The sequence below is a fragment of the Salvia hispanica genome, chromosome 5, assembly GCF_023119035.1.
Source record: "Salvia hispanica cultivar TCC Black 2014 chromosome 5, UniMelb_Shisp_WGS_1.0, whole genome shotgun sequence".
Lineage (NCBI taxonomy): Eukaryota > Viridiplantae > Streptophyta > Magnoliopsida > Lamiales > Lamiaceae > Salvia > Salvia hispanica.
Genome location: NC_062969.1, coordinates 21,723,229 through 21,742,114, shown reverse-complemented (window position 1 = coordinate 21,742,114; position 18,886 = coordinate 21,723,229). Strand labels below are relative to the sequence as shown.

Here is an 18,886-nt window from a genome sequence, read left to right as displayed (position 1 = left end):
TCAAATCATATATCATAAAAAAAAAACTAAGCACAAAGTCTCAATTGAAGTTCAAGAGATTCACAAACTCATCCTATCCTTGTTTTAACATGTAAAGCTCAAAGATTTCACTTCATATCCTCATGCTTGTAGCCAAATTCTCCCCCAAGACCAATCAATCACAATTGTTAACAATTCAAACCAAAATTACTCACAACTACACCATCCTTTGATAGTATTATCATTCAACAATCCAACTCTTCATCAACATTAAACAAATGAGCAACAATGTCCAACAAGGCAACATATCAACACATTCAACTTCACATTATGCAAACAAGTTCTAAATTCTCACCCATTCTAGCAATTCTACAACAAATCCACTCTTAATCCTCAAAAACCCACAATTATGCACCAAATTCATCATAATCTTCCATAAATCACTCAATACTCAACAATAATCCATGGGTAAAGAAGAAAAGAGGGAGAAGTTCATACCTTTGGGGTTTAATTGAAATGAAATTTGAAAATTAGCTTCTTCACCTTGTTCTCACCAAAATTTCCACCGATTAATCGGTTTAAAATGTGTAAAAGAGAGAGTAGAAGAGATATTAAAGTGTAGAAGTGAGATTGGAAGGGAGAAATTAAGAGGAAATCACCGGAATTCGGATTTGGGGGTTAGGGTTTCGCGAAGGAGGAGTGCCGGGTGTTTCTGTCGGGTGAGAGCCGAGTGTTTCTGCGACTGCCAGTTATATATTCGACAAAACACCCGACCGGGTTTTTCAGAAAATGAAAAACACCCGGTCGGGTTTTTCCACTGGACTCCAACCTTTTTTTTTTCTTTCCTTCCATTTTTCACTCTTTTGTTCCCATTTTCCTGTTCCAACACACTAAAACAAAGAAAAAACCTAAAAATGAGAGAAAAACACATTGACACAAAATAAAATTGTACCTACTAGGGGTTGCCTCCCCCATAGCGCAATTGTTTAACGTCGTTTGCCCGACGGTCTTCAAGCTTTCACTTAATGGTCCAAGCTCACTTGGATCACCTCATTGGGGCCCGTCCTAGCTTTTGCGGCCAAATAGAGCTTGTTTAGCCGCTTTTTCCACCAAATAGGCTTGTCATTTTCTCCAAGGTCAACTCCATGAGATTCACCATTTGCCCATTTTGGCACCTCCTTCTTTTGCTCCCCCAAACTTGTTTCATTCTCAAGCTCAAAGAACCAATTAGGGACCAAGATCTCCTCCAAGGGCTTCTCAACTTCAACATCCTTAGACACTTGTATCACCTTGCACTCTTCAATTTCCAAAGGCACCTCTTCTACTCTCTTGGATTCTTCCATTTCATGGCGTTTCATCTTGTCTAACATAGAGAGGATAGCCGTCTTGTTTCCATGCCTAAGGGTGAGTTCTCCCTTGGTGACATCAATTAAAGCTTTCCCGGTTGCAAGGAATGGCCTTCCAAGAATGAGAGGAACATTAGGATCCTCCTTCATGTCCAAGACTACAAAGTCCACGGGGAAGATAAAATCATTCACCCTTACTAAGACATTTTCAAGAATTCCATTGGGGAACTTGACGGACTTATCCGCCATTTGAAGGGTGATGGTGGTCGGCTTCAAAACACCAAACTTTAACTTCCGGAAGAAGCTTAAGGGCATAAGATTTATGCTTGCCCCCAAATCACACAAGGCCTTAGTTTGCCTATCATTCCCGATCACACAAGAGATGTTGAAGCTTCCCGGATCCTTCATCTTTGCCGGCATCTTTTGTTGGATGATTGCACTACAATTCTCGGTCAAGCTCACGGTTTCATAGTCAACCAACTTCTTCTTCTTTGACATAATCTCCTTCAAGAATTTGAGATAGCCGGGCATTTGTTGGAGTGCCTCAATGAGAGGTATATTGAGGTGCACCCTCTTGAAGATCTCAAGGAACTTTGCAAACTTCTCATCTAATTTCTTCTTGTGCACCACTTGAGGAAAAGGAATTTTGACTTCCATGGGCTTGGGAGGAATAATTGTCTCGGGTTGACCCTCGGATGGCATATTAGGTGACTCCACCTCTATTTCCTCTTCTTCTTTCTCTTCTTCGGGTACTTCCTTAGCTTCCACTTCGGGCATAGGAGGACTCTCATAACTTGTCCCACTCCTCAAGTAGATTGCCTTGCAATCTTTCGGATTTGGAATTGTAGTGCTTGGAAATTGCCCCGGTTGATGAATTTGTCCAACGGCTTGAGCAATTTGACTCACTTGATGCTCTAAAGCCCCCAATCTTGTGGTGACCTCCACTACCGCCGTCTCAACTTTATCAATCCTCTTGGTAGAGTGTTCCATAATCCCATCGGTCTTCTCCATTATAGCTTTTAGAAGCTCATTGGTAACATCACTTGAAGACTTTGAAGTGCTAGGCGCATTGTTGGCCCCACTTGATGCTCCAAATCCGGGAGATGGAGATGGTTGGATAGCATTACTCGGATTCTCATATGAAAGGTTTGGATGCGCATTAAAGGGTGGGCGGTAGCCTAGATAATTACCACCCCCATTGTTAGGGCGATAATTGTTGAAATTCCTTGGATTACCCCCTTGATTTCCTCCTTGATGTATATAATTGACATCTTCAACGGGCGGTTGAGGCTCTCCAATGGGTGCCACCCCCAAACTTAGGCTATCCACCTTTTGATTCAGAATCATCATTTGTTGGTTGAGGAGATTGAATGCATCCGAATCAACAACCGAAGCTACCGGCATAGAGCCATCTCGACCCGAGCTCCAACTCTTGCTAGTGTATGCAAGCCTTTGAAGCATCTTCTTGCACTCATCGACCCCCTTGTCTAAGAATGATCCCCCCGAACCAAAGTCTAGTTGACTTTTGATAAATTCCGAGCATCCATTATAGAAAAGGCTCACTTGATGGCCCGGAGATAGCCCATGGTTAGGACACTTCTTCAACAAAGCGTTAAACCTCTCCCATGCTTCAAACATAGACTCTTGGCTCTTCATTTTAAAATGGGAGATCTCCGCTTGTAGGTTGAGAGTAGAGCTAAGAGGGAAGAACCTCTCCAAGAACTTTTTGGCTAAGTCGTCCCAACTTATAACCGAGCCCGGCTCAAGGTTATCAAACCAATCTCTAGCATATCCCGTCAATGAGAAAGGGAATAGCCTAAGCTTGATTGTATCTTCGGGAACCCCATTAAGCTTGGTTGTGTTGGCAATCTCCAAGAATTTGGCTAAGTGCATATTAGGATCCTCCGTGGGCCTTCCCGAGAAAACACGTTGCTCCACAAATTGGATCAATGCCGTCTTCAACTCAAAATTGTTGGCATTCACTCTTGGATCAATGGGTGGCATTGGGATATTAACGTTCCCAAATGCATTTCTAACCGGTGCATCTCTTCTCCTTTCCTCCTCTCTTTCCCTTCTCATCTCCTCCATTTGTTGTTGTAGTTGGAGGATGATTTGGTCTTGATTAAGGGGAGGTGGAGGTGGAGGTGGTACTTCCTCGTTGTTCCCATTTGGATTTTCCATTGGCTCAACTAGATGTTGAGCTCGTGCTCTCCTCCTTCGTCCTCCTCTTCTTCTATTGGCGGCTTCTATCTCTAAATTAATCGGCTCAAGGGGTAGATGCCTTGAGCGCGTGAGCATAAAAACCTACACAACACAAGAGAGGAAACAAAGGGAAATTAGAGCTAAACTAGAAAACTAAACTAAATAAAGCAAGTAAATGTCTAAACTAGTATTCTCTATCTTATCACAATATCAAACACAAAAGCAAATTAGTCCCCGGCAACGGCGCCAAAAACTTGACTCATGCTAAATTTGCAATAAATATGTCACCCACAAGTGTATGGGGTATGTAGCACGTGGCAAGTTGAAATTATCGATCCTCGAAGACTAAATGCCGGCTTGAGTACTACGATGCAACTTTGAACACTATCTAGACTAATAGAAGGGGTTTTTTTGGGTTTTCTTAACTAAGATCAAAGAACAAGTAAACAAATAGCAAATTAGGAAAATAAAGCAAATAAAGGGTAGTTTTCACTCAAATTGGGAAGGTAGGGATATGGATCCGTTGGTATGGATCACGGGTGTTCACCTAGGGATCATGCTCATCTAAATGGTCTTATGTGTGGCTAGGAAGGTCGGGTTAATTGGTTAGACCCCCTCTCGGGTGCACCTAACGCGTTGATCGGCCTCTAATGTCGGAGTCTCCTCCCTACACTTCGAAACCGACTCCTAAAACCTACGGACCCAAGCCCTCTCTCTAGCTATGCCTCTCTCGAGCACATACAACGCATGGAGTTGTTGGTTATTTAACAATCTAATCAAGCATCTCTCAATGGCAATAATTAGAACAAAACATATCCAATTGGTAGCTAATCAATTAGACAATGAAACAAACACAATAACCAACAAAACCACCACAAAAGATATAGATAAGCATAAAACAAGGTTTAACCCATGGATCCCATACAAACTTCACCAATATCCCTAATAAAGACTTAGCCACTCATAGTGGAAGCTAAGACAAAGGAAAATACAAAAACATCCAAGGAAAACATAGTAAGAAAAGGTAATAGAACTCCCTAAGGTGGACTTGATGTTGGGGAGAATCTTTCTTCTTCAATCACTTGAAGATGGAAGCCTCCTTGCCTTCAATCCTCTTGTATCTCTCGATTTTTCTCTCATTTTGCCGTAGGGAAAGTTGGGGTTCGAAAATGAGTGAGAACCCCCTTTTATATTTGAAGCTGTCAAAAACACCCGACCGGGTGATTTGCAGGTGGCAAAACACCCGACCGGGTTTTCTCTCTGGAACCCGCTAGTTGCACGAAACACCCGACCTTGTTTCTTCTCTGGAATCAGCCATTTGCTCCATTTTGCTCCGTTTTGACCTGTTTTTACTTCAAAACTTCGACAAACTCATTACTTCATCTAATTGATTACTATATGAGTGAAAACCTATAATAAACACCTTAATTCAACAAAAACATGGGTTAAACACCTCTAAGACCATCCTAAACTATGAGTTTGTCAGACAGAAGGAGTGATACGGACTGTAAGAGTATTAGTTACAAGAATAATCCTATCTATACATATATAAAAGGCGAGTTTTGGCCTTCTTTTGAAATATTTATAAGTTTTGTCCTCATTCTGAAATACTTATCAGTTATGGACTAATTTGAATATTTGATATTCTGAAATACTTCACACTTAAGTTTGCTATTTTTGTTCATATCTTATGAAGAAAGGTCGACATCATGGAATCATTCTTCACCTTTCTCAATGATCTGGAGCCTTCCACAATTTATTTTGTTATCGAAGTTCGTTGCATCCACGTTTATGAAGCTACTGCTCATGGAGCCATAACCAATGCCATCGGGTTATAGTGTGTTTTTCATTACCGTGCGGTATGTTGTTTAATGCGTTATTTTATGTTTGTATGCAAATTATATAAAATCATTAATTATATTTTTTTTGCTTAGGGCGTTAGTTTTCAAGCAACTTTTCCGTGAAGTTTACACGAAAGGTTTGGTGCAATACTTAAGGAAGTGACGTTTTTTCGTACCATTTTATGTTTATCATTTGTTGTATTTTCATTGTGGTTGTATGTTTTGTTTTGTTTATTTATTTTTTTTTTTACTCTTCACGACGACAAATTATATGAGAGAATGAGGTAGAGGGACACAGCGTGGACGAAGGCCGATGATATGGTGAAATTTATGTGTAGCATCATAGCTGGCATACTCCTGTCCAATTTGCATATTCATATTTAGTCTTTTTCAATAATAATATTATTAATAGTCCAACTAATTGTGGATTGGATATTAGGCTATTCATCAAGTTTAGACTTCCCCATATTATTAGTCTTTATATTTTTGGTCTAATCTTCTTCAATAATTATATTAGTCTGATGGTTTATTCCTTTTGTTATAAAGATGAGCTACTAGGCTATTACGTTTAAGCTTGCCTATATTATTGGTCCGTTATATATTTGGCTAAGCGATAGCCTTCACTAATATATATTACCATCTTTTTGGACCACTTATATAAGACGTTATTACTATATCCTCTGTCCCATGGTAGAAAATTGTACTCCCTCGTCCCAGAAAAGTTGGCATACTTTGAAAATGGCACGGGATTTTAGGAGGTTTTGTTTTGTGTGTTAAATGGAGAGAGAAAATATAATTTTTATATTCATGTGAGAGAGAACTTTTTCCAAAAAGGGAAATGTGACATCTTTTGTGGGACAAACTAAAAAGAAAAGTGTGCCATCTTTTGTGGGACGGAGGGAGTACTATACTACATATCAGTATTTTTTTCCACATATCTATATAAGTTGAGTTATGGAAGTATTAATGCTCTTATAAATTAAATAATATATTATAACTTAATTCTTTTTTAATTCTTTTTTAAGTTTTACTTTAATATTGCCTGAATCATTTAGCTATTGTTTTATATTTATTCCATGTCAATTTTTAAAATTTGTTGTTATTAAGTGTGTCAATTAATAACAAAATAGTAATAAGTTAATTTGAATTAGTCTAATAATATTGATTTATAATTTATTTATTCACAATTATGAAATTTTTGAATAGAAAGTAGTTCGTGAGATGTTATACTTTCAATTAATTCTAATATAGGAATAGTATTTTTATTTAGTACTCCATGATACATGGATTTTTTTTTTCTTCGAAGAACTTAATGAAATGATGTTATTTCAAATAATTTCCATTCATGTATTATGAATCAAAGCTTTCCAAATTTTTATGGTTCATTCTTAATTATTTCATGTTTAATATATATGTTTTAGCCGTATAATTCATAGTTATTATATATATTTTTTATAATGTTTTAAATTTTTTGTAAATAACCTATAATTTAAAATTATTATTTTAAAATATTTAATCTGTGCATCGCACAGGTATGATACTAGTTTTTAAAAATAGCAAGATACGGAGTATTCACAATTGACTTGTCCATCAAATCATTATTTTAAACTCATCCATATATTAATTACAAGGTCAATCCTATTTATTTAAATATTTTGAGTGAACTACAAAAATAGTTTCTGGACTATGCGTTTATCTCGCCAATGAACCCTGGACTTTAAAAATATCCCCAGACAACTCTGGACTAAGCGTTTATCTCGAAAATAGTCTTTTTTCACTGTTTCGTGATGAAAATACCCTTTTGGGGGGTTTGGACAATTTGGTCTTTTTACATTTTAAATCTGATATTATTTCAATGATGTACTAAATCTGATATTATTTCAAAATTATCATTCTTCTTCCCTTTTGACATCCTTCACTTTGTTTCTTTATTTCAATATTAGATTTAATTTTATAAAATTAAATTTTAAATTTCTATTTTTAAATATCAATAATTTTTTAAATTATTAAAATTACTATTAAATAACAAATTAATAGTTTTAATCAATATTTGATAGTGTCTAATATTTAATCAATAAGGTACAAACACACGTTAGTTTTAATCAATATTTAATAGTTTTAATCATAAATAGATCATATAACACGATTTATTCCGAAATAAATATGCATCTAAGACTAATATAGTTTTCGTTTATTAATTTGAAAACAATAAAATTTAACTAGAAAATTTCAACAAAATTTCTCTTATATCAAATTTTTAGTCAACTTCATAATATTTTTAGTCAAATTCTCCTATACATTAGATGCATATTAATTTAATTGTGTTAATATGATCTATTTATGATTAAAACTATTAAATATTTATTAAAACTAAGGCGTCCGTCGTACCTTATTGATTAAATATTAGACACTATATTGATTAAAACTATTAATTTATTATTTAATAGTAATTTTAATAATTAAAAAAATTTATTGATATTTAAAAATCAAAATTTAAAATTTAATTTTATAAAATCAAATCTAATATTGAAATAAAGAAACAAAGTGAAGGATGGCAAAAGGGAAGAAGAATGATAATTTTGAAATAATATCAGATTTAGTACATCACTGAAATAATATCAAATTTAAAATGTAAAAAGACCAAATTGTCCAAACCCCCTAAAAGGGTATTTTCGTCACGAAACAGTGAAAAAGGACCATTTTCGAGATAAACGCTTAGTCCAAGGTTGTCTGGGGATATTTTTAAAGTCCGGGGTTCATTGGCGAGATAAACGCATAGTCTAGGGACTATTTTTGTAGTTCACTCAAATATTTTTCAGTGTATTCTCCAACGAAATTATCATCTCAGTTGACTCTCTCATCAAATTATTTATTTAAAGGAATTTAGGGAAACCTTTTTTTCTCCAAACCAAATTATTATTTTAATTATTCAATATATTAATTAAAAATTATTCATCGATGCGATTTTAAAAAATTGTTTGACTTTGTGAAGAAAAGTGGATGAAAAAATCAGTTTAGATCACCTCATGCTTTTCCTGCATTATCCCCTACTCTACCCCTCACTCACATAAATAATGGGGATATGCGAATTTTTCAGGATAAATAATGATTTTTTAAATTTGTATCTTTTTTCTTCATTTTTATCTCTTACAGCTAGTTAAGAATTGACTAAATTACCCCTAATATTTTTACCCCCAATAAATCCAGCAAACTGTGGAAAAAATGAGTTAGCAAATTATACATGCCATAACTATGTAATGTTCGACCATTTTTGCTAAATATACATGCCGTAACTATAAGTGGTTTTTATCAGCATTACGTAGTTAGCGAATCCTGGTAGATTGAAAAAAAAGGCATCATGGAGCTAGGAGTATTAGAAATGGGCCACTCACCCCTTAAAAGGCCTCATAAGGGGGAGGGTTATCCACACTTATATAGAGAAGCTAGGATCATCACCAAGCCGATGTGGGACAAGATATTAGAATTTTAACACGCCCCCTCACGTGTGGGCCGGAATGACACATCGGACTTCCATCACGTGGGTAGGCAAGAGAAGAGATAAAGAGATAAACCATCATCGACTTGGGCCCTGCTTTGATACCATATTAGAAATGGGCCACTCACCCCTTAAAAGGCCTCATAAGGGGGAGGGTTATCCACACTTATATAGATTAGATTGGATCATCACCAAGTCGATGTGGGACAGAATTGAGAGAATTTGAGAGAATTTAACTTATGAGGCCTTTTAAGGGGTGAGTGGCCCATTTCTAATATGGTATCAGAGCGGGCCCAAGTCGATGATGGTTTTCTCTTTATCTCTTATCTACCTCACGAGTGGAAGACCGATGTCCTTTCCGGCCCACATCGATGATGGTTCTCTCTTATCTCTAGCATTGCCTACCCACGTGATGGAAGACCGATGTCCTTTCCGGCCCACACGTGAGGGGGCGTGTTAAATTCTCTCAAATTCTCTCAATTCTGTCCCACATCGACTTGGTGATGATCCAATCTAATCTATATAAGTGTGGATAAACCCTCCCCCTTATGAGGCCTTTTAAGGGGTGAGTGGCCCATTTCTAATAAGGAGTAAAACCAAAAGTATGTAAAATTAGTACTCTACTATATCAAGAAGTCATGAGGCAGAAAAAGAGAGCTTCTAGACAAATCTGAAAACTCACCTACAACGGACCTTAAATTTCAACTTCCTCAGGTTTGATTATTAGCCTGTTCCACACAGTCAGTTGCCACAGTTCAACAATCCCGTTTGGAATTCAAGGATGAATACAACAAGATTACGAAATGGTAGTTTTCAGATACGAGAGGAGGTGATGCGATTATACCTCACCAAGCACCGGAGTTCACATCAGCCGTGGAGGAGACGTCTGAGGCTAGCGTAGAAGACATGTTGGAGTCGCCGGAGGCAGAGGAGCCAAGAGAAGAGAGCAGCGGTGAAGAGAGTACGGACCCAGGCCGCCTGTCAAGGAAATCAAGGAGGCCTGCATGGTTCAAAGATTACGTTTCTCATTAGAAATATTATTTACTAGTTTTATTGCTTTTACTATTTTGAAATACTTATTTTTGGAACTTTTGTGTCGAGCAATTTATAAGCTCCGTTTCGGATTTTCTTGTTGGTTCTTTTCCGGAATGATCGAGTCGAACCAAACCTAGGGTCCTTAGTATAAATAGGAATTCTGTCCATTGAAACGACAAGAATCAATATACATAAATTTCCTAATTATTGCTCTTTACTTTTCACGCAAGTTTATTCCTTCTCTCTCAAAGCCTCATAGCTAAAATATCACATGCCTAACCCTACATGAACCCCTAGCGAGCCAGTTTGAGCTTTATAGACTGATTTCTTTAATAAAATGTTGAAGTCACTATACTAGCCTACTCTCCCTCACTTGCTCTCAAAGATGTTAATTCACAAGGGTAGCACAAATCATAAACAAGCTATGCAACTAGACAAGTAATTACTAGTTCTAGAAGCCACAGATATAGTGAAAGCGAGGTACTAGGCCAATGGGACGATTCAACAAACACTTTGTATGCACGATTTTCAACCAACAACAATAGACCAAACAATCGATGAAATTTCGGCCTACAACTTTCCGACAATCAAATTGACATACCCAAGAACACATATATCAGTTTATAGCTATAGCCCATGGATAGAGCTTGAGATCTCTCTCCTTTTTTTTTGACAAATTTTTAACAATTTTCACCCTTTGAGGAATATATCTTTTTTTTTTTTTTTTTTTTTTTTTACAAGAACAAGAACCAATGGCTCTTGATACCAAATAATGTGAATCTTCTAGATTGAAGACTCATGAATTTGTCCCGGACTTATTCTTGTAAATAAACCCAACAAATAAACAAGATAAACCAAGAAATGGAACAAGAAAAATGGATAAAAGGATAGAGGATGGATTAGTGTTATGATTTAGGTGGAGAAAAAGAAAGAAATCTCAAAGGCACTTTCACATACAAACACATTATGGCTCCACAAACTAGCAACACAAGAACTAGCAAGCATACCTTTACAATCAACCTTAGCCCGGCAAAAGATCGAATGCAACCCGAAGGAATTTAATAAGTCTTCAAAAGATGAAGAATGTGAGCTCTCAAATATGGAGAATTGGTCTCTTATAAATATTCAAAAGCTGCTTGAAATGAACCCTAGCAAGAGTATTATACCAGGAGTTAAAAAGAAGCAAAACAAAACAAGTCTTGGTCAAAAAGTCCCATTCCGAACAAAACACCCGACCGGGTGATTCCCACGGCTCATTTCACCCACTCGGGTGAAGTTTCTGGACAAAAATTGATTTCTCGGCAAAAACACCCGACCGGGTGTTTTCAGGTTGGCAAAACACCCGCCCGCGTGTTTCTTTCTGCATTGCGCGACTTTCTTAAAATGATCACAACTTCCTTATTCGGGCTCCGATTGAGGTATACAAGATACTCACGTGAAGATCTTTTGATGATGAAGACGATGGTGGTTTTAGGAGAGCATTTGAACACTGTCTTAATAGGAAAATTCTGATTTGAGTCAGACCTCCGAATTCGGCTTGGCTCCTTGCCATATCTCCACCTTGTTTTCGGATCCCAATCAACCCATGGCCCTCGATGTCGTTGCATCCTATGATTGTGAATACCCGGATTCACATCAGGAGGCCCGCATGGTTCAAAGATTACGTTTCTCACTAGAAATATTAATTACTAGTTTTATTGCTTTTACTATTTTGAAATACTTATTTTTGGAACTTTTGTGTCGAGCAATTTATAAGCTCCGTTTCGGATTTTCTTGTTGGTTCTTTCCCGGAATGATCGAGTCGAACCAAACCTAGGGTCCTTAGTATAAATAGGAATTATGTCCATTGAAACGGCAAGAATCAATATACAGAAATTTCCTAATTTTTGCTCTTTACTTTTCACGCAAGTTTATTCCTTCTCTCTCAAAGCCTCATAGCTAAAATATCACATGCCTGACCCTACATGAACCCCTAGCGAGCCAGTTTGAGCTTTATAGACTGATTTCTTTGATAAAATGTTGAAGTCACTGTACTAGCCTACATGATATATCCTTTTGTTAGCCCTTCTTTTCAGTCCTTGTCACTAAAATTGAGGTGCTAGCACATCTTTGGGTAGTTGTTGTTGTTGGCAAGAAAAAGTTCATAAGTTTAGATGCTTGTTATGTAATATCCAATTTATGCTTGAGAAATAAAGTGCAAAGTTGCTATGTTATAAAAAGAAAAAGCCAAGGTAGAAAAAGCCAAGGTAGAAAAAAAAAAAAGCCAAGGTAGAAAAAGCCAAGGTAGAAAAAAAAAAATTAGAGAAGTTCAAAAATTAATGCTCGAAAGAAAGAAAAAAAAAGTAGCTTGATTTGTTATGTTGAAAAATCTTAAGTTTGGGGGTGGTAAGCTGTGCAAATTTCATGCTTAATTATTATGAAACTTTGAGAGATGTTGTCTTATGGGATGTGTTAGTATTCTTTATTTTTGGTGGAATGAGCTACTAACCAAATTTGATGTCCCACCTTAACTAAAAGTCCCATTACAACCACAAATAAAGACCTTTTGATTTGTGCAAAGGTATTAACATTTTGTTGATGAGTTCTGCTTTGAGTTTTGTGGAAAGACTTGATAGATTTAAAACAGAGAATAGCCGAATGAACTTCTTTTGACGATTTAGCAACGATGGTTTGGGACACTAGAGTCATTGCTTGGACTTGGATTGCTTGTTGGATAACTAGATCTTAGGGAGCTGGTTTGTGTTCATACTTTCATTCTAAGTCAGGTTCAAAGGAGAATGTGGAGTTAGCTTTGATAATCTCTTGACTTGTGAGAGTTTTTATTATATGAATTTGGAGATTATGAGTCTTGTTTTGAAATGAAAACCTTTGTGATTAATTGTTTCCTTTGTGCTTAATTGTTTATCTTGCTCGAGGACGAGCAAAAACTTAAGTTTGGGGGTATTTGATGTAAATCAATTTAGTAATTATTTTACTCTAAGATCTCTCGTTTTTTAATTAAATCTTATGTGCTTATCAATTAATTACTGAAACTTTACTATCTTATTTTAGTTTATGCATGCACGTGTGGAATAGGAGTAAATTAATTTAATAATAATTTCTAATTTGTTTTATATTCTTACGCAGCAAGTTAGTTTTTATGGGCCCAAGTAACATAGCAATATTTAATTATGAAGGGCCTAAATCTTTAAGACCCACATAAGAGGATGGAGGCGTGATTTTTACTTGGGCAGGAGGAAATCAAAATATAAAAAGGGGGAGCAGACGCCACTCTTGCTGGAGACGACACAGGAGAGAAGAAATTGAGATACTTCCATTGAGCAATTGAGGAGAGGAGCGATTCTGAAGGAATTGAGCGTGAGCAGACAAAGAGAGAAAAGAAAGGAGAAAATTCCAGCAATCATCTACTCCAAATTTACTCTATGGTTTCTAGGGTTCTATCTCTATTTATCATTGTTCTTGGTTTAATTATGTTAGGCTAAGAATCTTGTGTTACTCCAAACACTCAATATGACATTTTGATTTCGTGATTTATTCTATGCTCGTTTCTTTCTCATGTTCGTTATAACTACTAATTTGATTGAATGAATTTATTACTTTACACCCATCTTTACTGATAATTCTATAGTCTTGATTTAGTGCCTCTTTAGCTTGAATTGAGATGGATTGTGGTAGTAATGAATTATCAATTGGAATTGTTTAGATGACAACTTGATAATGGATTTTGATCTTAATTGCCATTGTACTTTGAATCTTGCGCTTCCGTAGGGTTCTTAGGATTATTGAAATTGGTTTAAAGAGTAAGGGGCTACTTGGTATGATGGAATGGAATGGTGGAATGGAATGTGATTCCTACTTCCATTCTATTCATTTGCTTGGTGTGATGGAATGAATGAGTGAATGGATGAAAATGCAAAGGAAAACCAAGGAAATTGATATTTCATTCCTATCTTCATTCCATTTCACCCTCCATTCCATTCCACCCTCATTCCATTCCATCATACCAAGCATGACCTAAGTGTTTAACTATTCTTTGACTAGTTGATGTTTAGCATATTTAGTGCTTGCATGTTGATTTATTTTATATTGTCGCGAACTATGAGATAGATTTTAATGCATAGGATAATGTGTCTTGTCGGCATGTGTAACAATTGTCTCACTTGTGTTAATTTGAATTCAACTTTATTTTCATTGTTTTGAGAAAGCAAACCTTCAAACAAAAAACCTTCTATCTTTAAAGTTTTTATTTTATTTTATTTGGAGTTAAACAAGCTTACAAGATATCTCTAAAAAATTATTCCTCTCAGATGACTTTCTCATCAAATTATTATTTAAAGGCATCTAGGAAACCCTGTCATTAGTTTCTCCAAACCAAAAATGATTGCTTATCTCACATTTCTTGACAATGCTACTCTCCGCATCCATCTTCTTCTTCTTCCTCCGCAAATGGCGCCGCAGCAACTTCCCGAAGCCCCGGGGAAGGCTGCCACCTTCTCCCCCAAAGCTCCCTGTCATCAGAAACCTCCACCAGCTGAGCTCAGCCCCCCACAGATCCCTTCAGTCACTCTCCCACCGCTACGGCCCCCTCATGCTGCTCCACTTCGGCAAGGTTCCTGTTCTCATCGCTTCCTCGGCTGAGGCGGCTCGTGAGATCATGAAAAACCAGGACTTGATCTTCTCAAACAGGCCCCAACTCAGCTTCCCGAGCCGGCTGTTCTACAACAACCGGGATATGGCTTTCGCACCGTATGGAGAACACCGGCGCTAGATCCACAGCATTTGTGTGCTTCATCTGCTGAGCAACAAAAGGGTTCAATCATCGTCAACAAGATCAGAAGGTTGGGTGCATCATCAAAGCCCGTGAACTTGAGCGACGTCATTCAGTCTTTGACGATCGATGTGATTTGTAGGGTGGCGCTTGGAGAGGTACAGTTTGGGGAGTGATTTCAAGGAGATTTTTGGTGAGTTTGGGATTTGGTGGGAATTTTACCTTTGTGGGAGTACAATCCATGGTTGAGATGGATGAGAAGGTTTGATGGTTTGTAGAAGAGAGTAGAAAGAGATGCTAAGAAGATGGATAAACTTTTGGAGGTTGTGATTCAAGAACATAGAGTTAGGGAGAGGAGGGAGGGAGATGGTGGTGAGCTGGATTTTGTGGACATATTGCTTGATTTTCAGAGAGAGAATGCAAGTCTCACCCCTATTGAAGATGACACTACAAAGCTATTGTTTTGGTATGAATACTTCTCTTTTACCATATGTATGCTTTTGTTTTCCAATATAAATACTCATGTGTTTTCTTATAGACATACTCGTGTGTTTTAATTAGGATTTTAACCAATTTATATTTTTCTTACACACAAATAGTTTTATATAGTGTTCTTAAACCTTGGTATCTCCTTATTATGCCTGCCCTATTTTAATTGAATATTTCTTTCTATTTTGATTGAATATTTCTCTTGCAGGATATGTTTGTTGCAGGAACAGCTCTTGAGTGGGCGATGACAGAGCTGATTCGAAATCTAGAAACAATGAAAACATTACAAAATGAAGTGAGAGAAGTAGCTAGAAATAAGGATGAAATTGATGAGCAAGACTTGGAGAAAATGCCTTATCTGAAAGCAGTATTAAAGAAGATTTCATTCGCCGGGGCCATTGTTGCTCCCTCTTGAATTAACTCAAGACACAAGAGTATTGGGCTATGACGTTGCATCTGGTACGCGTGTGGTGATTAATGTTTGGGCAATTTCTAGGGACCCGTCATTGTGGAAAAATCCTGAGGAATTTCGTCCGGAGAGATTCCTTGAAATGAGCGTAGACATTAGAGGTGCATTTTGAGTTGACTCCGTTTGGGGCTGGCAGGAGGGGTTGCCCTGGTATTACCTTCACGATGGCGGTGGATGAGCTCACATTAGCCAAGTTGGTACACAAATTCGATTTTGGATTGCCTAATGGAGTGAAAATTAAGGATTTAGATGTGAGTGAGTCTAGAGGAGTCATAATCCATAAAAAGTGTCCTTTGTTTGTTGTAGCGACTTCACATGTTTTTTAGATAACGCAATGTCGATATTTTAAAATCCGGACTGGATCACTTGGTTCAACCGTGAACTAACGCGTTCCAAGCTTGATGTTGAGAAGAGTTGAACTTGAAAAAAATCTCAATGATATTTGAACTATTAGCTTCATTGTGAAAATGATTCTTCTTAATATCCTCTCATTCTATGTTATTAGATGCTATTTTTGGCAAAAAAAAAAAACAAAAAGAAGATATATGTGAAGTGGAGTATATAAAGTAAAAATACAGGATAAAGTAATAAAGATGCAAAGAGAATAAAATGATGAAAAAGTATAAAGTTTTAAAATAAAATCAAATATGCAATTGAGAGAAGCCGTTGAGGGCTGCATATGGGCAAATGGACAGTCATGGAAAATTGGATTCTTGACACAATATTCAAGGCTGAAAAGATTCTAGGGGTGATGGGCCTGAAAAGTTAATTGGTGTACACATGAATATACACATGCACGTATCGGGCCACGCTCCTTTACACAAGCCCATATGAAAATTTTCATTTTGTATCAATGAATCGAGTTTCTCAGAAAAACAACCCTTGCTATTCAATATAGTATTAGTCTGGCCCATATAGATAATTGTGAGAATCTAAAAAGAGACATTTAGTGAATTGACTAAATATATTTTCCTTTTTTATAAATTTACAAATTTAAATTTTGTGAGCGTCGGAAAAGAAAATCGGCCTAATTGTACGAACCATATGACTAATCTATCCTTGTATTGAAAGATATACTGTATGACTTAAAAATCCATGTATATGTGGGTCATCAAAATTAAACAACAAATTGTACTCCTCAGTTCAAACAAAAAATTTAAAAACAAATAATACTCACTCCTTACTAAAATAGTCCCTCCGTTTCTAAAAATAATTTTTTTCCTTTTTAATCCATTTTCCAAAAATAAATACTTTTCATTTTCGAAAATAGATACTGTAATCCACTACCACTAATTCTACTACTTTTTCTACTACTCTCTTTTATTTTATCATTTATTTCTTTCTTACTTTTCCAATTTTATATTCCCTCTGTTCCATAGTAATATAATCATTTTGTCATTTTGGTACGTTCCATAGTAATAGAGTCATTTCCCTTTTTAGTAAAAATCAACACATTTTTCCATATCTACTTTACTCTCTCTTACTTTTTTTCTCTTTTCATTTCTCTACCTTTTTCATTTTCCACTTTATTTCCCATTACTTAACTCACCTAACACAATTTTTCTTAATCTCCGTGCCGAAAAGAAATGTCTCTATTACTATGGAACGAAGGGAGTATTAAAGCTTGTGTTATTTCTAAAGTTAATCTATTTAGGAAACGGACGAATTGTTTAACATGGTACTCCCTCCGTCCCACAAAAGATGTCACACTTTCCTTTTTAGTTTGTCCCACAAAAGATGTCACATTTCCTCTTTTGGAAAAAGTTCCTTCTCACATCAATTATAAAATTATATCTCTCACCACTTAACACACAATTTGACTTATTTAGATAAGTGAAATTTAATACAAATTTAATACAATTAATTACCAATAACAGAATTTTAATATCATCAAGATATTTATATAATAACTTTAAAATTAATTTTACCTATAAAAAAAATAACAATATTCAAAACAAAATAAAAATTAATATGGGAAACAAAGTCAAGTTAATATTAATACTCAAGGATGAGCACCATTTTTAATCTTTCTTAAAAAATAAAAATAATTAAAAAGTGGCCACGTTTTCCAATTTCCAAATACTCCCTCCGTCCCCTATTAGGAGTCACTCTTTGTAAACGTTGTCTCCTTGAGCTTGCATCCGAGTTCAGTCGAGGATGCTCCCAGCCCAAATGATATCCATGCATTGGATAGCAAGCACCATGTAGCACGTGACCAAGGTAATGCGGAGGATGTATTCCCCTCGAGTGGTCCCCTGTCCAGCTGGAAGGAGGTGCTCCTTGGTGCCAGCAAGACTTAATCAATTTGGATAAGGAGAAGAAAATATGTTTCTGTTATTCTATTTTGTTTGGTAGTGTATTAGGGTTTAGCCTATTAGGATTCTAGGTCATTCTGTGACCATGTATTTAAACAAGTTTTTGTAACATTGTTATCTAACGGGAAAATACTAGTTCACCTTTCTCAACCTAGCCTTTCTCTACAAGTTTTCATGGTATCATCGCAGTAGATCCTTGGACCTACTCCTGCCACTTGTCTCTTTCCCTAAAAATGGCTGATGGAAATGCCTCTGAATTCTCTTTTGCCACTCTCACTCAACCACAAAATCAGCTTCAAATCACACCCCTATTTCCCCATTCTCACCCTATCTCCCTCAAACTCTCAGACGACAATTTTCTAATGTGGCGTCAACAAGTGCTGGCCACTGTTCGGGGCTATGGCCTAGAGCCCTTTCTTGATGGGTCAGTCTCAGTTCCTTCTCAGTTCGTGACTGCTGATGCTACTTCTACCTCCGTGCAGCCTAATCCGGCCTTCCTCGCTTGGCACAGGCAAGATCAACTCCTCTCCTCCTGGCTTCTAGCTTCTCTATCAGAAAGCTCAATGGTTCTTGTTGTTGGCCTCACCACCAGCAAAGATATCTGGAATGCTCTCTCTACTCGCTACGCCAGCCAAAGCAAAGCCAAAGTCATGCAGTACAAGCTGCTCCTTCAGACATTCAAAAAGAACTCTCTTCCTATGTGCGCGACTATCTCGGCAAAATAAAATCCTACTGTGATTTTTTGGGATCTGCCGGCTGCCACATTCTTGATGAGGACCAGATCCTCCACATTCTCTCGGGTTTGGGACCCGAGTATGACCCAGTCATGGTCACCATTTCCTCTAGTGCTGATCGTTGGACGGTTCCTGATGTTGCTGCTCTTCTACTCAGCTTCGAAACGCGGCTGGAGTCCTCTCACAATCCACCTATTAATGTTGATGGCTCC

General features: G+C 36.9%; 1 protein-coding gene, 2 non-coding genes and 1 pseudogene across 3 annotated transcripts; 3 read left to right on the top strand and 1 right to left on the bottom strand.

Annotated features, from left to right (window-relative positions):
• Positions 1 to 1,001: 1,001 nt before the first annotated feature.
• Positions 1,002 to 3,506, bottom strand: LOC125189633. The gene has a single exon (XM_048086891.1). The coding sequence runs from the start codon at positions 3,504 to 3,506 to the stop codon at positions 1,002 to 1,004; it is 2,505 nt and encodes an 834-aa protein (XP_047942848.1).
• Positions 2,905 to 3,011, top strand: LOC125191506. Its single transcript, XR_007171179.1, has one exon. It is a non-coding gene; the product is annotated as a small nucleolar RNA R71 (small nucleolar RNA).
• A 10,774-nt stretch (positions 3,507 to 14,280) lies between the features above and the next one.
• On the top strand, positions 14,281 to 16,124 carry LOC125187518 (annotated as a pseudogene).
• A 2,579-nt stretch (positions 16,125 to 18,703) lies between these two features.
• LOC125191426 lies at positions 18,704 to 18,839 on the top strand. The gene has a single exon (XR_007171110.1). It is a non-coding gene; the product is annotated as a small nucleolar RNA Z247 (small nucleolar RNA).
• The last annotated feature ends 47 nt before the right edge of the window (positions 18,840 to 18,886 follow it).

Bases quoted from the DNA above. Each gene is read 5' to 3' on its own strand.
- LOC125189633 (XM_048086891.1), bottom strand. From the start codon at position 3,506: ATGGAAAATCCAAATGGGAACAACGAGGAAGTACCACCTCCACCTCCA.